Source organism: Stomoxys calcitrans, chromosome 2 (assembly GCF_963082655.1).
Source record: "Stomoxys calcitrans chromosome 2, idStoCalc2.1, whole genome shotgun sequence".
NCBI classification, from domain to species: domain Eukaryota; kingdom Metazoa; phylum Arthropoda; class Insecta; order Diptera; family Muscidae; genus Stomoxys; species Stomoxys calcitrans.
This window is the reverse complement of record NC_081553.1, coordinates 173768433-173792869: the sequence shown is the minus strand read 5'-3', so window position 1 is coordinate 173792869 and position 24437 is coordinate 173768433. Positions and strand designations below refer to the sequence as shown.

The following is a 24437-nucleotide window of genomic DNA, read 5'->3' as shown; positions in this document are numbered from 1 at the left end:
TCCTACAGACCGTTTCGCTGTTCCATAGGGTTGCATGCGTATTCGTAACCCACTCTGTTAACTCGGACTGCGTCGACCCGAAAGGCTTCGGGATAACCAAGTTTATTGACCACTGTCGCCTGGCCTTCACCGCCAAATCGTCTGCGGGAGTGAACGCTTACTACGTTATGGCCCGGCACCCAAACGATGCGGATTTTGTCATCCATAGAGAAGGCGTTAATCTCCTTCTTACACTGCAAGACTGTTCGTGACCTTAGTATCCTGGTTGTTATTGCCCTCATGGTAATTTTACTGTCCGTAAAGATGTTCACACTCGATGTTTCGACGTCCTCGCGTTAGCACCACACCACTTCACGCATTTCGTCATCGCCCGGATCTTCACCTGCAGGACCGTAATATTGTCAGGCAGTCTAAACAGGTCTCAGTCCCTGGGTTCTCAATGTAGACCGCCAGGCCCACTCTGTCCTCTAGCTTTGATCCATTCCTGTAACATGATCTTCCAGATGGAAATACTAGGGTTCCGTTAATCCAAGACTATGCCGATGGCAGCAGTGCGTCGCACTTGACTTCAAGGTTCATCTTAGGTATCCGATCGGAAACCTCTTACCTTCCTTCCAGGTTTTCTATCGTCGCCTCGATTATACAGCGATGGTATGAGCTGCTCCCATCCTCAATCCATTTTCCCATTGCCTTAAGTTTCATAGCCACAGTGGCTGCCTCACATTTAATCTGTATGTCAATGTGTCCGATACCTAGAATAGTCTCCAGGGCCCTAGTGGGCGTGGTTCTCATCGCTTCGCCTATGGCAAGACAACATATTCTATGAACCTGTTGTATGGTCCTTATGTTGCACTTTTTCTCCATAGCAGTCCACCAAACTACTGAGGCATAATAAGTATTGGTGTAACCACGCTCCTGTAGAACCAGTAGACTATCCTCGGATTTTGGCCCCATTTCGAACATACGAGCATAGTGCCTAACATCTGTAAGTCTTCTCATTTCGCTCTCGAATGTGACACTTCCAATTCAGTTCCCTGTCCAAGAGCACACCTAAGTATTTGACCTTGCCAGGCATCGAAATCGTCTTATTGAGGAAACGTGGTGCGTTAAATTGGCCCACCTTCGTTTTCCTCGTGAACAGGCATATTTTAATCTTCTGTGGGTTAACATTGAGACCTCTCCAGAGGCATTAGATGTAGCATTTAATTCAGTACATCAGATAGTGTCGTCCTCAGTGCGGCAGTGGTGTACAAACATGCCGTTCTTTGGATACGGTATTGAATAGTAAGTGGGTTTATGAAGCATCGTCCACCAGACCACAACACTATATAGCATAATAGGTCTGACAACAGCAGTATATACCTAATGCATGAAACGCGGTCTGAACCCCCAACTTTTGCCAATGGCTCTTTTGCATGTGTATAGGTCAAGACTTGCTTTTCTTGCCCTTTCCAAAATGTTGGAAAGTTAAATTTCCTATTCAGCAAAACACCCAGGTATTTTGCGCCTTCAGTAAGTGGAACATTCTCCCCTCCCAAGGAGACAGGTGCCGCTGTTGGTAACTTGTATCTACTGCTGAAAAGAGCTACTTCTGTCTAGCACAGATTTTAGAAGTGGTCACCCCCTGTTTAAAATTTTACTTACAGGTGGTGTCGCTAAGCGTCATGCCGTTCGGACTCACCATAAACAAGTAAAAGCGGGCTAAGTACGGCTGGGCCGAATCTTGGGAACCCACCACCATGGATTCAACTAAAATATGGCAGCTATATCTTGTTGTAGATCGAATTGAACCGTACTTGGCGCAGTTGTTGAGAGTCATAACAGAACACTATATTCAAAATTGCAGCCATATCAGTTAAATATCGCGGTTTTTAAGGGCTCAATAAGTTAAATCGAGGGATCGGTTTATATGGGAGCTATATCATGTTCTTGACCGATTTAGACCGTACTTGGCACAGCAGTTGAGTGTCATAACAGAACACTATATGCCAAATCAGACAAAAATTGCGGCTCCCAGAGGCTCAAGAAGTCAAATCAGGAGATCGGTTTATATGGGAGCTATATCCAAATCTGAGCCAATATGGCCCATTTGCAATCCCCATCGACCTACATCAATATTAGGCATCTGTGCAAAATTTCAAGCGGCTACCTTTACGCGATCGACCGCTATCGTGATTTCAACAGACGAATCGACGGATGAACGGATATGGCTAGTTCGACTCAGAATGGTGGGACGATTAAGAATATACGGGGTGCTAGATCAATATTTCGAGGTGTTACAAACGGAATGACTAGATTAGTTTACCCCCATTCTATGGTGGTGGGTATAAAAATGATGCTATTTCATTTTCAGCAGACTTTCTGCTGTTATAGTGCATTTTTATACCCACTACCGAAGGATGGGGTATATTCATTTTGTCATTCCGTTTGCAACACATCGAAATATCCATTTCCGACCCTATAAAGAATGTATATATTCTTGATCGAAGACCATCTAGTCATGTCCGTCCGTCCGTCTGTTGAAATCACGCTACAGTCTTTAAAAATTGAGATATTGAGTTGAAACTTTATTTTTTTTTGTCCAAAAGCAAGTTCGCAGATGGGCTATATCGGACTATATGTAGATATTGCCCCCATATAGACCGATCCGCCGATTTAGGGTCTTAGGCCCATAAAAGACACATTTATTTTCCGATTTCTACAAAATTTGGGACAGTGAGTTGTGTTAGGCCCTTCGACATCCTTTGTTAATTTGGCCCGGATCGGTCCAGATTTGGTTGTAGCTGCCAATAGACCGATCCACCGATTTAGGGTCTTTGGCCCATAAAATGAGCATTTATTGTCCGATTTCGCCTAAATTCGGGGCAGTGAGTTGTGTTAAGCCTCTTGACTTCTTTCTTCAATTTGGCCTAGATCGGTACAGATTTGGATATAGCTGCTATATAGACCGATCTGCCAATTTAGGGTCTTAGGCCCATTAGAGCCACATTTAACATCCGATTTTGCTGAAATTTGGGACAGTGGGTTGTGTTGGGCCCTTCGATATCCTCCTTCAATTTGGCCCAGACCGGTTCAGATTTGGATGTAGCTGCCATATAGACCGATCTCTCGATTAAAGGTTTAGGGCCCATAAAAGGCGCATTTATTGTTCGATGTCGCCGAAATTTGGGACAGTTAGTTAAGTTGAGCCCTTCGACATACTTCTGCAATACGGTACAGATCGGTCTAGATTTGGTTATAGCTGCCATATAGTTCGACCTCTCAATTTAAGGTTTTGGACCCATAAAAGCCGAATTTATTGTCCGATGTCGCCGAAATTTGAGACAGTGAGCTGTGTTAAGCCCTTCGACATTCTTCTTCAATTTGGCTCAGGACGGTCCAGATTTCGATATAGCTGCCATATAAAGCGATCTCTTGATTTCAGGTTTTGGGGCCATAAAAAGCACATTTATTGTCCGATTTCTCCGAAATTTGGGACAGTGAGTTGTGTTAGGGCCTTCGACATCCTTCTTCAAGTTGGCCCAGATCGGTTCATATTTGGATATAGCTGTCATATAGACCGATCTCTTGATTTAAAGTCTTGGACCCATAAAAGGCACATTTATAATCCGATTTCGCTCAAATTTGACACAGTGACTTATGTTAGCCTTTTTGACATCTGTGTCGTATATGGTTCAGATCGGTCTATATTTGGGTATGGCTACCAAAAAGACCAATATTTTGTTCTGCAAAATTGAACAATGACTTGTACTTAATAGACCACTCAATATTCGTGTCGAATGTGCTCCAGTTCGGACCATATTTCGATAAAGCTGCTATGGGGCAAAAATTCTGCATTCTTCACTGGATTATGGCGAAATGTGGTTAACATATATACCCAAGGTGGTGGGTATCCAAAGTTCGGCCCGGCCGAACTAAATGCCTTTTTACTTGTTCAAGCCGAAAATGCTATGCATCGTTAAGAGTTTATTACATTCGGTCCGATCGATTTTGATCCACATTTCACTTGTCTTGTTATTTATATCCCTTATCAACTTGTCTCAAAATGAGTGAAACTCTTGAAACTTGATTAAAGCTTTATCAACATTTTCATTTTCTCCCAATAAGCAAATACGTGCTTTATTTGCACAAATTAAGATTTCAATTTTCGCTGGTAATAAATTGCATCAGAGAACATTTTCGGCTGGCAATATCGGCATCATGCGATTTTTATTTTCAGTTAGAACCTTTCTGCGAAACAATTCGCACAAAACTTTTTTGTTCCGTAATAATTTTGTAAGCATGGGTGACAGTGAAAACAACACTACCTCGAAAAAGGAATGCATTTATCCGAAATGGATAAAGGCAGAACTATTTGAAGATGTGCTCAAAGAAGTTGAACCAGAATTTAAACAAGTTTTGCTGTTTACAATTGATTATGCCTTGGCTCCTGGCGAAAATTACAACACAATCATGCTTAAACCTCAATTTGAGATTAAGCTGAATGGTAAGATAATTTGTTGGCTCATATGGCATACATCTCTGCATTCATTTGTAGTTTACAAAGTTTATTAAAATGGTGCATCTAAAACCATTCAAGACCTCAATATTTTAATAAATAAAAATCAAACATGAGAAATTTAACTTGGCAAATGCTCAAAAACCCCTGAAATTTGATAGAACAATTGCTACATATTTATAACAGAAGTACACCATCCAACATAGCCAAAGCATCCATCTCAAGTTTTATAGATTTCAATATAAGCCGTTCTCTCAAGTTGACTTCTTTAGATCTTCTATCCGAACTGAATTTTCATTAATTGCATAAAGTAGATTGTAAAAGGGACGCTTATTAGTTTTGTTACTATTGGGTTGCCCAAAAAGTAATTGCGGATTTTTTAAAAGAAAGTAAATGCATTTTTAATAAAACTTAGAATGAACTTTAATCAAATATATTTTTTACACTTTTTTTCTAAAGCAAGCTAAAAGTAACAGCTGATAACTGACAGAAGAAAGAATGCAATTACAGAGTCACAAGCTGTGAAAAAATTTGTCAACGCCGACTATATGAAAAATACGCAATTACTTTTTGGGCAACCCAATAATGACCATTTAAGATTACGAATTTTTTTGTTTAAATTTTCTTCCGGGCTTGTGAAATTTATGACATCCTTAAATAAAAATTTATTGACCTTTACTGAACAAACTTATCACCACGGTGTTGTGATTGCAAGCGGCGTCCGACGAACAAGATTAATGTCGAGCAAACAAACTTGGCTATGATTGTTCACAAAAAATTAAGATAATACAACTGCGAGCGCACATCAAGCTTAACATACATATGAGACAAGGAATCATTGACCTTATTCATATGCCTTTTTTTAAGTGTTTGAGCATTTCGTCTTGTTAAATCAGATGCATTGCTGTTTGCACTCTACCTCATCACCACACAGAGATGTTATAAACATGGTACACAGAGAAAAAAGTTGTCTGATTATTTGAGATTTTTGTTTGCTCGAAGGATTTTAGCATTAATTACGAGCCAAAGAAGCAGAACTTTAAAAAAGAGATGCTATTATAAAAACAAGTAAAAGCGTGCTAAGTTCGGCCGGGCCGAATCTTATATACCCTCCACCATGGATCGCATTTGTCGAGCTCTTGCCACGGTATCTCTTTTTAGGCAAACAAAGGATAAAAGAAAAAAATTGCTATGTTATTTGGAACAATATCAAGTTATGGTTCATTTCGGACCATAATTGAACTGAAAATCGGAGACCATAGTAGAAGTCATTGTGTAAAATTTCAACCAAATCTAGTAAGAATTGCGCCCTTTATGGGCTGAAGAAGTAAAATAGGTAGATCGGTTTATAGGAGAGCTATATTAGGCTATAAACACGTCGTGCAATATTTCAGCCAAATCGGATAAAAATTGCTCCCTGTAGAGGCTTAAGAAGTCAAGACCCCAGATCGGTTTATATGGCAGCTATATCAGGTTATCGGCCGATGTGACATATTCTTAGCACAAATGTTGAAAGTCATAACAAAACAACTCATGCAAAATTTCAGCCAAATCGGATAATAATTGCGACCTCTAGAGGCTCAAGAAGTCAAGATCCCAGTTCGGTTTATATGGCAGCCATATCAGGTTATGAACCGATTTAAACCATACCACGTATAGTTGTTGGATATCATAACAATATACTTCATGCAAAATTTCATTCAAATCGGATAAGAATTGCGCCCTCTAGAGGCTCAAGAAATCAAGACCAAGATGGGTTTTGTTGCAGCTATATCAGGTTAAGAACCGATTTCAACCATACTTTACACAGTTGTTATCTGTTATAACAAAACACGTAGTGCAAAATTTTATTCCAATCGGATAAGAATTGCGCACTCTGGAGGCTCAAGAAGTCAAGACCCAAGATCGGTTTATATGGCAGCTATATCAAAACATGGACCGATATGACCCATTTACAATACCAACCGACCTACACTAATAAGAAGTATTTGTGCAAAATTTCAAGCGGCTAGCTTTACTCCTTCGGAAGTTAGCGTGCTTTCGACAGACAGACAGACGGACGGACGGACAGACGGACGAACCTGGTTAGATCGACATAAAATGTCGCGACGATCAAGAATATATATACTTTATGGGGTCTCAGACGAATATTTCGAGTAGTTACAAACAGAATGACGAAATTAGTATACCCCCCATCTTATGGTGGGGGGTATAACAAGTAAAAGCGTGCTAAGTTCGGCCGGGCCGAATCTTATATACCCTCCACCATGGATCGCATTTGTCGAGCTCTTGCCACGATATCTCTTTTTAGGCAAACAAAGGATAAAAGAAAAGAATTGCTATGTTATTGGAACAATATCAAGTTATGGTTCATTTCAGACCATAATTGAACTGAATATTGGAGACCATAGTAGAAGTCATTGTGTAAAATTTCAACCAAATCTAGTAAGAATTGCGCCCTTTATGAGCTGAAGAAGTAAAAAAGGTAGACCGGTTTAAAGGAGAGCTACATTAGGCAATAAGCAGATTCATACCATTTTCAACACGTATGTTAAAGGTCATGTGAGAAGCCGTTGTACAAAATTTCAGCTTAATCGGATAATAATTGCGCCCTCTAGTGACTCAAGAAGTCAAGACCCCAGATCGGTTTATATGGCAGCTATATCAAAACATGGACCGATTAAAACCATTCTTAATACAGTTGTTGGAAGTCATAACAAAACACGTCGTGCAATATTTCAGCCAAATCGGATATGAATTGCTCCCTGTAAAGGCTTAAGAAGTCAAGACCCCAGATCCGTTTATATAGCGGCTATATCAGGTTATCGACCGATATGAAATATTCTTAGCACAGTTTTTGAAAATCACAATAAAACACCTCATGAAAAATTTCAGCCAAATCGGATAATAATTGCGTCCTCTAGTAGCTCAAGAAGACAAGACCCGAGATCGGTTTATATGACAGCTATATCAGGTTATGGATCGATTTCAACCATACTCAGCACAGTTGTTGAAATTCGTAATAAAACACCCTATGAAAAATTTCAGCCAAATCGGATAAAAATTTTGCCCTCTAGTGGCTCAAGAAGTCAAGACCCAAGGTCGGTTTATATGGCAGCTATATCAAAACATTCACCGATATGGTTCATTTACAATCCCAACCGACCTACACTAATACCAAGTACTTGTGCAAAATTTCAAGCGGCTAGCTTAACTGCTTCGAAAGTTAGCGTGCTTTCGACAGACAGACAGACATAAAATGTCATGACGATCAAGAATATATATACTTTATGGGGTCTTAGACGAATATTTCGAGGAGTTACAAACAGGATGACGAATTTAGTATACCCAAATCCTATGGTGGAGGATATAAAAATCCGATTCATGCTCTACCCTTAATTACCTTGTTTTGAGCCCCATTATGCCAAGGTTAGCAAATATGTCATATTAGCGGGCAATATGGAAGTGGGATGGCCCCCTAGACATTTGGTGCCAAAAGTTGATATCAGACTCATGCTTTACTCCGAAAGTGCTTTCATTTGTGCTCCATATTGCCATGATTGGTAAATATGTCCGTTTTACCGGATGTTTTGAGGATGGAGCGGCCCCTAATCAGCTGGCCCCACATTTGGATATCAGATTCGTTATGTACTCTCCAATATCTTTCACCTGTGTCCCACATTGTCATGATTGTTTTATATATCCTGGTGGGCTTTGGGGTGGGGCGGTCCCCTTAGTCTTTCTACTACAAATTTGGATACGAAATTTTTGTTTTTAGGTTACTATGAGAGTGCAAATTAAATGTCGGCGATGTCGGTCCATGTTTTGGTATAGCTGCCATATAAACCGATCTCTGATCTTGACTTCTTGAGCCTCTAGAGGGCGTATTTCTTATCGGATTTGTCTGAAATTTAGCATGAAGTGTTTTTTTCCATATAAACCGATCTACCGATTCTTTTCCGATTTGGCTGAAATTTTGTTCAATGACTTCCACTTTGGTCTCCAACATCCATATCAAGTATGGTCTGAATCGGTCCATAACCTGATATAGCTTTAAAAGCATGTCAAACTTTATCCGTTATCTTTTGTTTGCCTATATAGAGATGCCGGGCAAAGAACTTGACAAATGCGATCCATTGTGGAGGGTGTATAAGATTCGGCCCGTCCGAGCTAAGCAAGCTTTATTTGTTAAATATAAGATTAAGGCACCCCGGCAGCCGAGTTGGTAGCGTACACGAACTGCCAGTAAAAGGGTCGTGGGTAGAGCTGGTAAACTAGAATAATAGCAACATTCGATATTTCTAATAGTAAATATCGATACTATTGGTAATTTTCCATCACCTATAGTTCAAATGAAAATTAGAAGTAAAAATCAGGAGATCCATTTATATCGAAGTAATATCAAACTATTGGTGGCCACCGTAGCCCGTGGGTTAGCATGTCCGCCCTGACGCTGAACGCCTGGATTCAAATCCTGGCGAGACCATCAGAAAAAAATTATTCAGCAGTGTTTGTCCCCTCCTAATGCCGGGGACATTTGTGAGGTACTAGCCTTGTAAAAACTTCTCCCTAAAGAGGTGTCGAACTGCATCACGCCGGCTCTTTATCATTGAGCTTTAACTTGAATCGGACAGCACTCATTGATATGTGAGAAGTTTGTCCCTGTTCCTTAGTGGAATATTCATGGGCAAATTTGCATTTGGAATATCAATGCACAGACCGCAAAAAACCAAACCAGTTGGAAGTCATTGAACAAAATTGTATCCCAATCGGATGAAAATTGCGCCCTCTATAGGCGCCATTTATCTTTTAGGAGACATTCAATGTCAGGTCACCCATTTCTGTTCAATTTTGCAAAAATTTAAATCGATATTCTAACAACAATTAAAGGTCCCATCGATATTTTGCCAGCCTTAGTAGTAGATTAGATTCTCCCCATAGGCGTTTGTATTTCGCATTTGTGGTATCACAGTAGACTTAAAATTGTCTAAGTGAGTCTGTAAAGGACTAACACTCTTACCTAACCTTATGCTACAAGAAATTTGTAATATAATTTTCCTTACAGATATATTTGCTAGTTAATTATAATACTGGATGTATAATTGTCAAATTTTTTTCAGATGATTCTACTAAAACGGTTAGCTTCATGATGAAAGTCGGCCAGGATACAGAACTCTATAGGGAAATGCTTAAGCCACATAATGTCTTCGATGTGGAAATGGGCATTTATACCGATGTTATACCTGAACTGCAGGAAATGTTTCTTGATGCTGGATTGAATGTGAGATTTTCCCCCAAAGCCTACAAGTTACCCACTGATGAGATGCACATGCTTCTGGAAAATCTTAAAACTAAAGGTTTTCGCAACTCTAATCGCTTGGAGGGTTTAGACATGAAGCACACCAAATGTGTACTACAAAAATTGGCCCAGTGGCATGCTGCCTCAGCGGTAAGAGTCGCCACGAAAGGCAGATATCCGGATTACATCGCCAAGGGCTATATAAAACCCCAATGTTATGAGATAGTCAAAGGCTTGTATGAAAATTCCAAGCAGGTGTTGCTGCAATGTATAAAGGAATATTCCAACTCCGATAGGTATTATGATAAGGTAGTTCAATTGCAAAATAATATAGTAGACGAACTCTACAAGACCATTGAACGCGAGGAAGATGGGGATGTCTTTAAAGTTCTAACTCATGGTGATATTTGGTCCAATAACATAATGTTCAAATATGATGAAGATAAAGGCGAAGTACTTGAGACTTATTTTGTTGACTTTCAAACTCCCCGTTATACTTCCCCAGCACCAGACTTATTGTACTTCATCTTGTCATCGTGTAAATATGAAATCAAATTGGAAAAATTCGATTACTTGGTGGCATTCTATCACAAACATTTGATAGAAAATTTGAGATTGCTTAAATATGCCAAATATGTACCTACGCTTAAGGACATTCATTATATGGTGTATAGGCATGGAGTATGGGGTAAGTTGCAATGAAACATACAAAAGTGAAGAATGCATTTCTATAACCAATCTAAAAATATTTGCAGGTTATGCCACTGTTACAATTGTTATGGCTGCGGCTCTATGCGATCCCTGCAAAAACGCCGATTTGAGCAACATCCTGAGTGAATCGGAGAATGCAACTATATTCAGGAGACAGATGTACTCCAATCCTCGTTATCGCAAGCATATGGAAGCCATACTGCCATGGCTTTTAAATCGCGGACTTTTGGATTGTTAAATTGTTTATTTTATAATAAAAAAAACAGTAAGGAAAGGCAAAAGTCGGGCCGCGCCGATTATATAATACCCTACACCACCGAGTATACGTAATACTTTTAATAGATAACACTTATATCCAAATTTAGTCAGACTTTAATTTCGCTTACCTATTGAAATATCGAATAGAACCTTATATGATTTTCTTACAATGTAAAGAAAATTGTGGCTTCTACAGCCTTAAAAGTCGAAACGCATAAGAGATATATAGGGTAGTTTTATCTAAATCGATTTTGATAAAATTTTGCACACGTATTGGGATGTCAATTAAACCATCTCATGAAAAATTTTGTAGAGATCGGACCAAAATTGTGGCTTCTAAAGCCTTAAAAGGTAATATCGGATGAAATATATCTATGGGAGCTATATTTAAATCTGGACCGATTTTTATGAAATTTTTCACACATATTGGGATGTCACAAAAAGCACTTCGTGCCAAATTTTGTAGAGATCGGCTCAAAATTGTGCTTTCTACAACCTTAATAGGTCAAATCGAAAGTTATATATGGGAGCTATATCTAAATCTGAACCGATTTAGATGAAATTTTGTACACATATTGGGACATCACAAAAAGCACTTCGTGCAAAAATGCACAAATCTATTATACCCTGTACCACAGTAGTGGTGTATGAAAGATATATATGGGAGCTATATCAAATTTTGAACAGCCAGTTGCTTTTGACCCATCGACATACTTTTGAATTAAGGGGCAGATCAGACCATATTTCGATACAGCTGCTATATAGACCGATCACCCGACTTGCAGTCTTGAACCCATATATGGCCCATTTACTGCCTGGTTTTGTTGAAATTTGGAACCGTGAGTTGTGTTGTACCCCTCGAGGTCCTAACGAGTTTGGTCTAGATTGCACTATATTTCGATATAGCTGCTATAGGTTCATAGATGGTGTTATTCACCGGATTTTGACCAAATGTGTTTAATACGAATGCTGCTAGACAAATTTCTGGTCTTATAATGGTGCCAACTACATAGTACAAGAACAATGGGGGAGCTATATCCAATTCTGAACCAATTCTGATGGACCTCGGCGGATGTTTTCAGATGAGTAATTAAACAATCCGTATCAATTTTCGAGAAAATATGTTCAAACTATAATAACTATGGTTGACAAATGACAATTGCAAATTACGTAAAATCTGACGAACATATATATTGGGGCTATATCTAAATCTGAACCGATTTCGAGCAAACTTCTCAGATATTGAGGTAGAAAGCGTTGTGTAAAATTTTGGCAATTTGGCAATAAATGCGATTGCAGTGGCTCTTTAAATACAATCGGGCGACATAAATAAAGACCGATGTCTATGAATTTCAGCTGGAAGTTCGAGAGTCATAAGAAAAATTCTTCCTGCAAAATTTCGAGATAATCGGTAAACAAATGAGCACTTTATTGGAATATTTCTCGAAATCGGACGAACATATATATGGGAGCTATATTCAAATCTGAACCGATTTGTATACCCACCACCCAAGGATGGGGGTGTATTCATTTTGTCATTCCATTTGAAACACATCGAAATATCCATTTCCGACCCTATAAAGTATATATATTCTTGATCAGCGTAAAAATCTAAGGCGATTTAGCCATGTCCGTCCGTCTGTCTGTTGAAATCACGCTACAGTCTTTAACAAGTAAAAGCGTGCTAAGTTCGGCCGGACCGAATCTTATATATCCTCCACCATGGATCGCATTTGTCAAGTTCTTTTCCCGGCATCTCTTCTTAGGCAAAAAAAAAGGATATATGAAAAGATTTGCTCTGCTACTAGAGCGATATCAAGATATGGTCCGGTTTGGACCACAATTGAATTATATGTTGGAGACCTGTGTAAAATGTCCGCCAATTCGAATAAGAATTGCGCCCTTTGGGGGCTCAAGAAGTAAAATAGAGAGATCGATTTATATGGGAGCTGTATCGGGCTATAGACCGATTCATACCATAATAAACACGTATGTTGATGGTCATGAGAGAATCCGTCGTACAAAATTTCAGGCAAATCGGGTAATAAATGCGACCTCTAGAGGCTCAAGAAGTCAAGATCCCAGATCGGTTTATATGGCAGCTATATCAGGTTATGAACCGATTGTAACCTTATTTGACACAGTTGTTGAAAGTCATAATAAAATACGTCATGCTAAATTTCAGCCAAATCGGATAGGAACTGCGACCTCTAGAAGCTCAAGAAGTCAAGTGCCCAGATCTCTTTATATGGTAGCTATATCATGTTATGAACCGATTTGAATCATACTTGGCAAAGCTGTTGGATATCATAACAAAACATGTCGTGCAAACTTTCATCCCAATCGGATAAGAATTGCGCCTTCTAGAGGCTCAAGAAGTGAAGACCCAAGATCGGTTTATATGGCAGCTATATCAAAACATGAACCGATATGGCTTATTTACATTACCAACCGACCTACACTAATAAGAAATATTTGTGCAAAATTTCAAGCGGCTAGCTTTACTCCTTCGGAAGTTAGCATGCTTTCGACAGACAGACGGACGGACATGGCTAGATCGACATAAAATGTCGCGACGATCAAGAATATATATACTTTATGGGGTCTCAGACGAATATTTCGAGTAGTTACAAACAGAATGACGAAATTAGTATACCCCCCATACTATGGTGGAGGGTATAAAAATAGAGATATTGAGCTGAAATTTTGCACAGAGTCTTTTTTGTTCATAAGCTGTTAGGTTAAAGTCGAAGATGGGCTATATCGGTCCAGATTTGGATATATATGCCATATAGACCGATCCGCCGATTTAGGGTTAATTTGGTTCAGATCGGTCCAGATTTGGATAAAGCTGCCATATAGACCGATCTCTCGATTTAAGGTTTAGGGCCCATAAAAGGCGCATTTATTGTCCGATGTCGCCGAAATTTGGGACAGTGAGTTAAGTTAAGCCCCAACGACATACTTTTGCAAAATGGATCGGTCTAGATTTGGATATAGCTGCCATATAGCATTATTGTCCGATTTCGCCGAAATTTAGGACAATGAGTTGTGTTAGGCCCTTCGACATACTTCTTTAATATGGCTTAGATCGGTCCAGATTTAGATAAAGCTGCCATATAGACCGATCTCTTAAGGTTTTGGGGCCATAAAAGGCGCATTTGTTGTCTGATTTCGCGGAAATTTGGGACAGTGAGTTGTATTCGACATTAGACATTTTTCTGCAACTTGGTCCAAAACGGTCCAGAGTTGGATATAGCTGCCATATAGACCGATATCTCGATTTAAAGTCTTGGCCACATAAAAGGCGCATTTATAATCCCTTAGAAGTATTATAACACCGTCTGCCTAGCAGGCTTAAAATTCTTCCTCCGTCAGGATCTGTAATAGGTTATTTATGGTGGTCACCATAGGAGTGGCGATAAATTTCCCCTGTGTCGTGCTCTGTAATTCCCTCTCTTACTCTTACGATTTGCGCTATACTAAGCACAGTTGTTAGAAGCCATAACAAAACACCTCGTGCAAAATTTAAGCCAAATCGGATTGGAAGTCAAGATTTGAGGTCGGTTTATATGACAGCTTTTCAAGGTTATGAACCTATTTGAACCATACTTACCACAGTTGTTGGAAGTGATACCAAAACACCACGTGGAAAATTTCAGTCAAATCGGTCGAGAATCTCGCCCTCTAGAGGCTCAATAAGTCAAGACCCGAGATCGGTTTATATGGCAGCTATATCAAAACATGGACCGATTTGGACCATTTACAATCCCAACCAAAAGTATTTGTGTAAAATTTCAAGCGATTAGCTTTATTCCTTCAAAAGTTAGCGTGCTTTCGACAAACAGACGGACGGAAGGACAGACGGGCGGACATGGCTAGATCGACTTAAAATGTCATGACTATCAAGAATATATATTCTTGATGGGGTCTAAGACGCAAATTTCGGGGTGTTACAAACGGAATGACGAAATTTGTATACGCCCATCCTATGGTAAAGGTTTTTATACCCTCCACCATAGGATGGGGATATTATATACAACCGGGCGTTGTATATTGATAATTCTCGCGAGAAGAGCGATTAGGTAGTACGGTTTATTGGCTGCAATACTCGTATTGACACTCAATCTGGTAACTTTAACTTTAATTTGTTATGAATATTGTATATTACATGAAACTTCATTATGTATTTACCACTATCTCCTTAGAGTGATTTTTTGACTGCTGACTGTTCGAAATTGATTTTGCTGATATTAAAAAAGTACTTTAAAAAAAGCAAGGAGACTGTTTGAAATGTTGGGTGAAAACGTCTGCTGATCAATTTATGATGAGCATGTAAGAGGATGCAAGTTTGTTATTATTGCAAATTTTACCATGAAGGAACAGGGACGAAAAACGGAGGTCCTCTATCATTGAGCCTAAAACTTGAATCATACAGCACTGACATATCAATGTCAGAAGTTTGTCTCCCCGTTCTTGTTGTTATTTTTTCTATTTCCTTGAGTGTAGGGATGTGTCCGTGAGCTATTTTTGAAAACAGCAGAAATTTGTTCTCGTTTCAGCAGATTTTCTTTTGTTATTCAAAATATTTTTAGGGTTTTACTAAAAAAAATTCTATAAATGTAAAATTTTTTCCATTTTGTCAAAAATTCTTTGTAAAAATCTACTTCATGTGCTTTTTGCTTATTACGGTGAGAAATTATTATATGCAGCGATTTAAAAAAAAAAATAATCTGGCAACTATGTCTGTGTTATGAAATTCACCCATAAACTTGACCAAAAGAAAGCTTTAAATCATTTTTTGTATACATAACAAACAAGAATAATTTGTTTGTATAAAATCTCTTTTTCGGACAAAACAAACCATGGAGAAAGAAAACGAGAACAGATGTTCTCTCTTTCTTATATATTGTACATATGTCGTTGCATATTAAGCTTTCTAAATTACTTGTTTGTCATGTTTGTCAGAACTTGAACCTCACGAATGCAAGCATATATACAGCCCTCGAATGCTCAATGAGAGAGACCCTTCGTCTAATCTAACATACGCTGTTCAATATCAGTTAAACTACCGCGCGTAGTCTCATTCACAGCATATTGAGGTAGTGACTACTATTGACTACTATACAACACCATACTACAGTTACTTAAGAGTTCTTCAAAACATGTTTGGCTCTCAGTATCCGCTGTGCCGTGATTTGAATTTAACCGGTGAATTTATACAGGTGTATGTTCGGTCAAAAAAGATTACAAATTTTAGGGGATTTTGTCAACATATTTACGCCACTTCACTATTTTAACTATGAGCACCAACGATGATAATCAGACACAATTATCTATTGTCCCCAAATGGGTTGAGGCTAAACTTTTCGAGGGAACTCTAAAAGAAGTTGAACCAGAATTTAAAGAGATTAAGGAGTTTAAAATTGAACCGGCTCTAGCACCAGGGGAGAATTATGCCAGCCTTATGCTAAAGGTTGAATTTGTGATTTCATTAAATGGTAAGATATGTAGTACTTCAATTCGTAAACCAAAAATTCTCTCAATATTAGGAACAATTTAGGAGTTATGACTAAATTAATAGAGTCACAGGATGGGGACTACGCTACTTTCGTAATTCTGTTTGCAACATTTCAAATTGTTGATTCAAAGTCTAAAGCGAGTTAAGTTCGGCCGAGCCGAATCGGATAAAAATTGCGGCTTGTAATGACTCAAGAAGTCAAATTGGTAGATCGGTTTATATGGGAACTATATCAGGTTATAGACTGGTTTGAAACGTACTTAAAACAGTTGTTAAAAGTCTTTACGGAACACAAAATGCAAAATTTCAGCTACATCAGATGAAAATTGCAGCTTCCAGGGGCTCAAGAAGTCAAATCGGGAGATGGGAACTAAATATATCAGGTTATAGACCCATTTTGACCATACAAGGCAGAGTTGTTGGAAGTTATAACAGAACACCTTCAGCCAAATCCGATGAAAATTGAGGCTTTCAGGGGCTCAAGAAGTCAAATCGGGAGATCGGTTTATATGCGAGCGATATCAGGTTATTGACCGATTCGGACCGTACTTGCCACTGTTGTTGGAAGTCATAACAAAACACTACATGCTCAATTACAGTCAAATCGGACAAAAATTGGGGCTTGTAAGAACTCAAGAGGTCTAATCGGGAGATCGGTTTATATGGGAGCTATATCCAAATTTTAACCGATATGGCCCATTTGCAATCCCCAACGATCTACATCAATATTAATTATCTGTGCAAGCGGCTGGCTTTACTCGTTCGGCCGCAATCGTGATTTCTATTGACAGACGGACGGACATTGCTAGATCGACTCAGAACATATAGACGATCAAGAATATATATACTTTATGGGGTCTTAAACGAATATTTTGAGGTGTTACAAACGGAATGACTAGATAAGTATACCCCCATCCTATGGTGATGGGTATAAAAAATGTAAGTGAACCGATAGTGCAGACTTTTGGATAATAAATGTTGGATGTGTATAGGGTGTTCTGGCGCAATAACAATTGCGGCCTAAATTGGAAGTGAAAAAAGACCCCAAAGTTGGAGTGATTTTTCTTATGAAGAATGACCCCAAAATATGCAATTTGCGCCCTATTATTAAATTGGGGTCAAACTCCGATTTAGAATTTGGTGTGTATTTTTATAATGCATTTACCTCCCAAACACTCACATGCAATGTGTTGTTTACAGTGTAATTACAATTGGTGATGTAATTTCGTATATGGTCACTATAAGGGGCTGTGAGCATTCCAAAACTATGTGGACTAATTTAGGCTTGAAGAGGTCTACAGCTGCTATTGGCTAGAACAGAAGTCTCAGTCATTGTGTTCGTCTTGACATTGTCTTATTGAAAAACATGCTGACAGACTGAAGGTTAACAGCAACGGCTTTTGCAGAAGCTGTGAGGCCATCGAAGAAGAAGAGACTATTGAACACCTTCTGTGTGTGTCTCCCGCACTAGCAGTCAGAAGGAGTTTCACTTTAGGTTCTCATTTCTTTGAGAACCTGTCTGATTTAGCGAATGTGAATATTGGCAAGTTATTGGGCTTTTTTAAGGCGATCTGGATGGTTCAAAGGTAGAAACTAGAAGGCATCTTCCTTCTTCTGTTGCTGTGGTATCACAATGGACAAAAACGTCTAAGTGAGTCGGATGGCAGACTGCCACTTAAACCTAATCTAATCTTCATATATGATTTTAACCAAAATTGGAAGAAGTGTTTGCGAAAAAGAGAAGTAGTAGAAAAAGGCAACTTTGCTTGACGTATATCATGCAAACGATTGTTTTATAAGAATAAAGCGGCGCAGGCAAAAAATATTTTCACAGATCCCGCGATTTTCAAAAATCAACGCAACTTTTTAAGATATTTTTACTATGGTTAAAAAAGTAAAGAGTCCACCAGGAGAAAAATGTTTTTAAAAATCGCGCGATTTTTTTAAAAATATTTTAAATAAGCAGAAGTCGCGAGATATTTTGCTAAAAATTAAAAATATTTGTTAATAAAGCAAAAAGTGCTTCAGGCAAACATTTTTTTCACAAAATGTGAGATTTTTGCCTGTAACCTGATATTACTTCCATGTAAACCGATCTCTGGATTTGACTTCTTGAACCCTTACAGATATTTGGAGATATTTGGTGGTGGTGGACCGAATCTTGGCACACTTTTATTTGTAGTAGTGAATGGTTATTCATTTCAAAGCATTGTTGAATGTCGAAGAATAATGTCTTCAAAAATGAAAACTACCCAAATACCGGGTGATTTACATTACATCTCTTGTTGGAAAACCCTTTATATTACTGTGCTCTTCTTGCAGTAGCTTGGATGCTAACACTATATATATACCATATATTCCTACTGGGTGGATGATTTGTTCTGAAGATGTACCGAAAGGTTATCTACCCGATTGTACTAGTGCTGAGTCTATGTGTACGAATATAGAGAGGAAACATGTATTTAAATTTATTTGCAATAAATTTGATTTCATTAAGATCAATACTAGCTTTGATATAGAATACACCTTTTTAATTATTTGTTTATCTTTGTTAAAGATGGCTCCTTGAAACCTCTCAGTTTTATGTTCAAAGTGGGACATGACACTGATAGTTATCGCGAAATGATCAAAAGTTACAATGCATTTGATATTGAAACTGGCATGTATCGTGATTTAGTTCCGGAATTAGAACAAATCTTAATGGAGGCTGGAGTACATGTAAGATTTGGAGCCAAGTCCTATACACTTCCAACAACTGAACCATATATTCTCATGGAAAATCTGAAGTATAAAGGCTTTCGTAATGCCAATCGTTTAGAAGGCTTAGATATGAGACATGCTGAGAGCGTCCTTAAGAAATTAGCTCAATGGCATGCTGCCTCGGCGGTAAGAGTGGTAAGGAATGGCAATTACCCCGATAAGTATAGCAAAAGCCAGTACAGACCAGAATGCTATGACATGGTTAAAGGCATGTACAGTAATATAACATCGATGCTATTGGAATGTGTTGGGCAATTTTCCAACTCAGACCTGTACTATGATAAGGTTGAGAAAATTCAACCACAAATATTTGATGAAATATTCAAGCTAATGGCGAAAACCGACGATAAGGATGATAATGCTTTTAGGGTACTTAATCATGGTGATACTTGGTCCAATAACATAATGTTCCGGTATGACAACGATAGTAATGAGCTTCTCGACACATATTTTGTGGATTATCAGGTACCTAGCTACAATTCGCCAGCACAGGATTTGTGGTACTTCATCATGTCATCTTGCAAAATTGATATTAAGTTGTCCAAGTTTGACTATATGATATCCTACTATCACAAACATTTGCAGTATCATCTGAAGCTGTTGAAATATCCCAAAGCCATACCATCAATAAGGGACATACATTGCCAGTTGTATGAAAATGGAATGTGGGGTAAGTAAGGTGTATAGTTTCAGTTTTTTACGGATGTTACTTTAATGGTTGTGACTACTCATTTGCAGCATATGTCACCTTAACCAATGTCTTGTGTGGCGTTCTTATCGATCCCACGGATACTGCCAATCTTGAGAACTTGATGGGTGCTTCAGACGATGGTGCAGCATTTAAGCGTCAACTGTATTCCAATACCCGCTATCGCCAACAAATGGAATCAATACTACCCTGGCTTTTAAATAAAGGACTACTCGAGGTTTAATAGTAGTATGATGAATAATATAATTGTAATTGGAACTATTAACTAAGACTGTTCAAAAAACAAAAACAATATCAATGTAGTAAAATCATAAAACAAAAATGATAATCTGAAAAATTGCGGAATGGAAAACTGCCAAGTCGCATTATGTAAGTTTAGGTTTAAAAGTGGGTGGGAATATTAATCCACCCCATGCCAGTATAGTTATACGCATAAGTCAGTGATCGGCTTGTTGCGCGCTCTAAGTACTAACATGTAAAAGCGTGTTAAGTTCGGCCGGGTCGAATCTTATATATCCTCCACCATGGGATCGCATTTGTCAAGTTCTTTAAATGACTTTTTCGAATAGAAAAACACCAGTCATAGAAAAACACCGCCTACAAAATTTCAGGCAAATCGAGTAATAATTACGCCCTCCAAAGGCTCTAAATGTCAAACTGGGAGATCGGTTTATATGGCAGCTATATAAGATAATATATCGATCTAGATCATACTTAGAACAGTTGTTGGAAGTCATACCAAAACAACCATATTGGATAAATCTCTTATCAAGCCATGTAGCTTTTGGAGTCGGTAATAACTTCGTTCGATTTATATCGAGCATTCTCAGAGATCACACTATACGAGTTGTTGTAGATGGGTTCTCATCCGATGAGTATACATTGACCGCAGGTGTGCCTCAAGGCTCTGTCCTTTCCCCTTCCCTTTTTCTTATTTTCATTGACGATCTATTGGGCCAGACTTCGAATCCAGTCTACTCATTTACCGATAACAGTAGTCTGTGTTATTCATATTTATTCGACCATAGAACCATTCGTATGTGGAATCGACTTCCGGCTAATGTCTTTCCCACCGACATTCACGTTCAGAAATTTAAGACGAATATCAATAAATACTAGTCCCTCTTTCCCTCCACTAACTCTTAACTCTTCTAATTGCCAACGCAATGCGCTGCATACATAGGAGAATTCCCTGCGTGTTGGTTACGTGAAAAAAAAATTAAGCACTTCATGCAAAATTTCGTCCAAATCGGATAAGAATTGTGCCCTCTAGAAGCTCAAGAAGTCAAGATCCAAGATCCGTTTTTATAGCAGTTATATGAGGTTATTGACCGATTTGAACCATACATAACACGGTTGTTGGCAGTCATAATAAAACACCTCGTGCAAAATTTCAAACAAATCGGATAAGAATTACAACTTATAGTGGCTCACGAAGTCAAGACTCAAGATCGGTTTATATAGCAGTTATATCAGGTTATGAACCGATTTGGACCATACTTAGCACAGTTAATGTAAGTCATAAAGAAACGCGTCATGGAAAATTTCAGCCAAATCGGAAAGGAATTGCGCCCTCTAGAGGCTCAAGAAATCTATTCGGGTGATCGGTTCATATGGGAGCTATATCAGGTTATGGACTTATATAGACCATACTTTAAACGGTGGTTGGAAGTCATACTAGAACACTTAATGCAAAATTTCAACTAAATCAGATAAAAATTGCGCCCTCTAGAATCTCTAGAAGTCAAGACCCAAGATCGGTTTATATGGCAGCTATATCAAACCATGGACCGATTTTGCCCATTTACAATCCCAACCGACATACACTAATAAGAAGTGTTTGTGCAAAATTTAAAACGCTTAGCTTTACTCCTTCGAAATTTAGCGTGATTTCGAAAGACGGATGGACGGACGGACAGACGGACGGACAGATGGACAGACGGACGCAAATGGCTAGATCGACTTAAAATGACATGACGATCAAGAATATATATATACTCTATGGGGTCTCAGACGCATAATTCGAGGTGTTAGAAACAGAATGACGAAATTAGTATACTCCCATCCTATGGTGGAGGGTATAAAAAATAACATCTAAAAAGAAAATCGAAGTCAGGAATTCCGTGCTACTCGCAAAATCCCTAATTGTTCTCCATTCGAAGCCCCAAGTTGTTTCAAGCCTGCTGTTGTGATCTCATGCCGGTGTCTGTTAGCCGCGAAAGTCTAGCAATGATATAGGAAATGCTCCGATGCACTATCCCACTGTGCGTTGGAATCGAAAAACACTAGTAAAATATATGCCATTTGAGAACGGACACAGATAACGCTTTGAAATTTTAAATATATGGAGCCGAGGCGTTATTGGGATCATTTGCAAAATTTAAAGATCCTAGGTGATCTGGATGACTCATGACAGGGCCCTAAAATTGATCAACACGCCAATTCGAAAAATTGTTCGGGTTGGCAATTCTTCATTTGTGGTCCGTTTTCCAAAATTTTTTTGCTACATAATGATCGAAAATCACTTTTAGAGGTATGCAATATCTTTACTGGTTTTGGAAATATTTGACTTTTAATTTTTATTCCCACCACCGAAGGATGGGGGTGTACTTATTTTGTCATTCCGTTTACAACACATCGAAATATCCATTTCGGACCCTATAAAGTATTTATATTCTTGATCAGCGTAAAAATCTAAGACGATCGAGTCAAGTCCGTCCGTCTGTCTGTTGAAATCATGCTACAGAGATATTGAGCTGAAACTATGCACAGATTCTTTTTTTTGTCTATAAGCAGGTTAAGTTCGAAGATGGGCTATATCGGACTATACATTGATGTGGACCCCATATAGACCGATCCACCGATTTAGGGTCTTAGGCCCATAAAAGCCACATTTATTATCCGATTCTGCTGAAATTTGGGTCTGTGAGTCGTGTTAGGCCATTCGACATCCTTCGTTGATTTGGCCCAGATCGGTTCAGATTTGATAAAGCTGCCGATCCTCCGATATAGGCCGATCCTCCGATTTAGGGTCTTAGGCCCTTAGAGGCCATATTTATCATCCGATTTTACTGAAAATTGGGAAAGTGAGTTGTGTTAAGCCCTTCGACATCTTTTTTTCAATTTAGCCTTAATCGGTTCAGTTTTGGATATAGCTGCCATATAGACCGATCTCTCGATTTAAGGTTTTTGGGCCCTTAAAAGCCACTTTTATCATCCGATTTTGCTGAAATTTGGGACAGTGAGTTGTGTTAGGCCATTTGACATCCTTTGTTAATTTGGTCCAGATTTGGATATAGCTGCCATATAGGCCGATCCTCCGATTTAGGGTCTTAGACTCTTAGAGGCCAAATTTATCATCCGATTTTGCTGAAATTTGGGACAGTGAGTTGCGTTAGGTCCCTCGACATATTTCGTTAATTTGGTTCGGATCGGTTCAGATTTGGTTATAGCTGCCATATAGACCGATCCTCCGATTTAGAGTCTTAGACCCATAAAAGCCACATTTATTATCCGATTTTGCTGAAATTTGGGACTGTGAGTTGTGTTTAGCCCTTCGACATCCTTCGTCAATTTGGCCTTAATCGGTTCAGTTTTGGATATAGCTGCCATATAGACAGATCCCTCGATTTAAGGTTCAGGGCCCATAAAACGCGCATTTATTATCCAATGTTTGGGACAGTGAGTTTTCTTTGGCTCTTCGACATCTATCTTCAATTTGGCCCTGATCGGATTAGATTTGAATATAGCTGTCATATAAACGGATCCCTCGATTTAAGGTTCTGGGCCCATAAAAGGCGCATTTATTGTCCGATATTGCCGAAATTTGGGACAGTGAGTTGTGTTTGGCTCCTCGACTTTTTTCTTTAATTTGGCTCAGATCGGACCAGATTTGGATATGGCTGCCTTATAGGCCAATCTCTCGATATAAGGTTTTGGGCCAATGAAAGGCGCATTTAATGTCCGCTTTCGCCGAAATTTGGGTCAGTAAGTTGTGTTAGGGCTTCGACATCCTTCTTCAATTTGGTCCAGATCGGTCCAGATTTGGATATAGCTGCCATATATACCGACATCTCGATTTAAAGTCTTGGCCCCTTAAAAGGCACATTTATAATCCGATTTCGCTAAAATTTGACACAGTAACTTATGTTAGGCTTTTCGACATCTGTGTCATATATGGTTCAGATCTGTCCATGTTTGGATATGGCTACCAAAAAAACCAATATTTTGTTCTGCAAAATTGAACAATGACTTGTACTTATAACAAAACTTAATATCCGTGTCGAATTTGGTCCGAATCGGACCATATTTCGATAAAGCTTCTATGGAGGCATAAATTATGCCTTTTTACTTGTTTAAGGTTAAGATGCTAAATTTAGCAAGTAAAAGCGTGATAAGTTCGGCCGGGCCGAATCATCGGAAACCACCACCATGGATTGAGCTAAAAATTTATACAAAATAAATTTTAGTTGAATTGCATAATTTTATTCTGCATACCAAACTTCTGTCAAACCAGCAAGATTAAAGCTTCTTGGAACCGAACAAGAATGATCGAGAGACCGGTTTACATGGGAGCTATATCAGATTATAGACTGATTTTGGCAGTACTTGGCACAGTTCCTGAAAGTCATAACAAAGCACTACATGCTCAATTTCAGCCAAATCGGACAAAAATTGCGTC

At 38.7% G+C, this 24437-nt stretch overlaps 2 protein-coding genes across 2 annotated transcripts; both read left to right on the top strand.

Annotated features, from left to right (window-relative positions):
- Positions 1 to 4281: 4281 nt before the first annotated feature.
- LOC106087272 (uncharacterized) lies at positions 4282 to 10746 on the top strand. Its single transcript, XM_059361700.1, has 3 exons — positions 4282 to 4486; positions 9619 to 10485; positions 10553 to 10746. Exons 1-3 carry the CDS (start codon positions 4282 to 4284, stop codon positions 10744 to 10746), a joined length of 1266 nt encoding a protein of 421 aa, XP_059217683.1.
- A 5322-nt stretch (positions 10747 to 16068) lies between these two features.
- Positions 16069 to 19979, top strand: LOC106087273 (uncharacterized). The gene is made up of 3 exons (XM_013252263.2): positions 16069 to 16267; positions 18845 to 19717; positions 19786 to 19979. The coding sequence occupies exons 1-3, from the start codon at positions 16069 to 16071 to the stop codon at positions 19977 to 19979; spliced, it is 1266 nt and encodes a 421-aa protein (XP_013107717.2).
- The last annotated feature ends 4458 nt before the right edge of the window (positions 19980 to 24437 follow it).

Bases quoted from the DNA above. Each gene is read 5' to 3' on its own strand.
- LOC106087273 (XM_013252263.2), top strand. From the start codon at position 16,069: ATGAGCACCAACGATGATAATCAGACACAATTATCTATTGTCCCCAAA. The intron at 16,268-18,844 runs GTAAGATATGTA...TCTTTGTTAAAG, and splicing joins ATTTGTGATTTCATTAAATG to ATGGCTCCTTGAAACCTCTC. The intron at 19,718-19,785 runs GTAAGTAAGGTG...ACTCATTTGCAG, and splicing joins GTATGAAAATGGAATGTGGG to CATATGTCACCTTAACCAAT.
- LOC106087272 (XM_059361700.1), top strand. From the start codon at position 4,282: ATGGGTGACAGTGAAAACAACACTACCTCGAAAAAGGAATGCATTTAT. The intron at 4,487-9,618 runs GTAAGATAATTT...AATTTTTTTCAG, and splicing joins ATTTGAGATTAAGCTGAATG to ATGATTCTACTAAAACGGTT. The intron at 10,486-10,552 runs GTAAGTTGCAAT...AAATATTTGCAG, and splicing joins GTATAGGCATGGAGTATGGG to GTTATGCCACTGTTACAATT.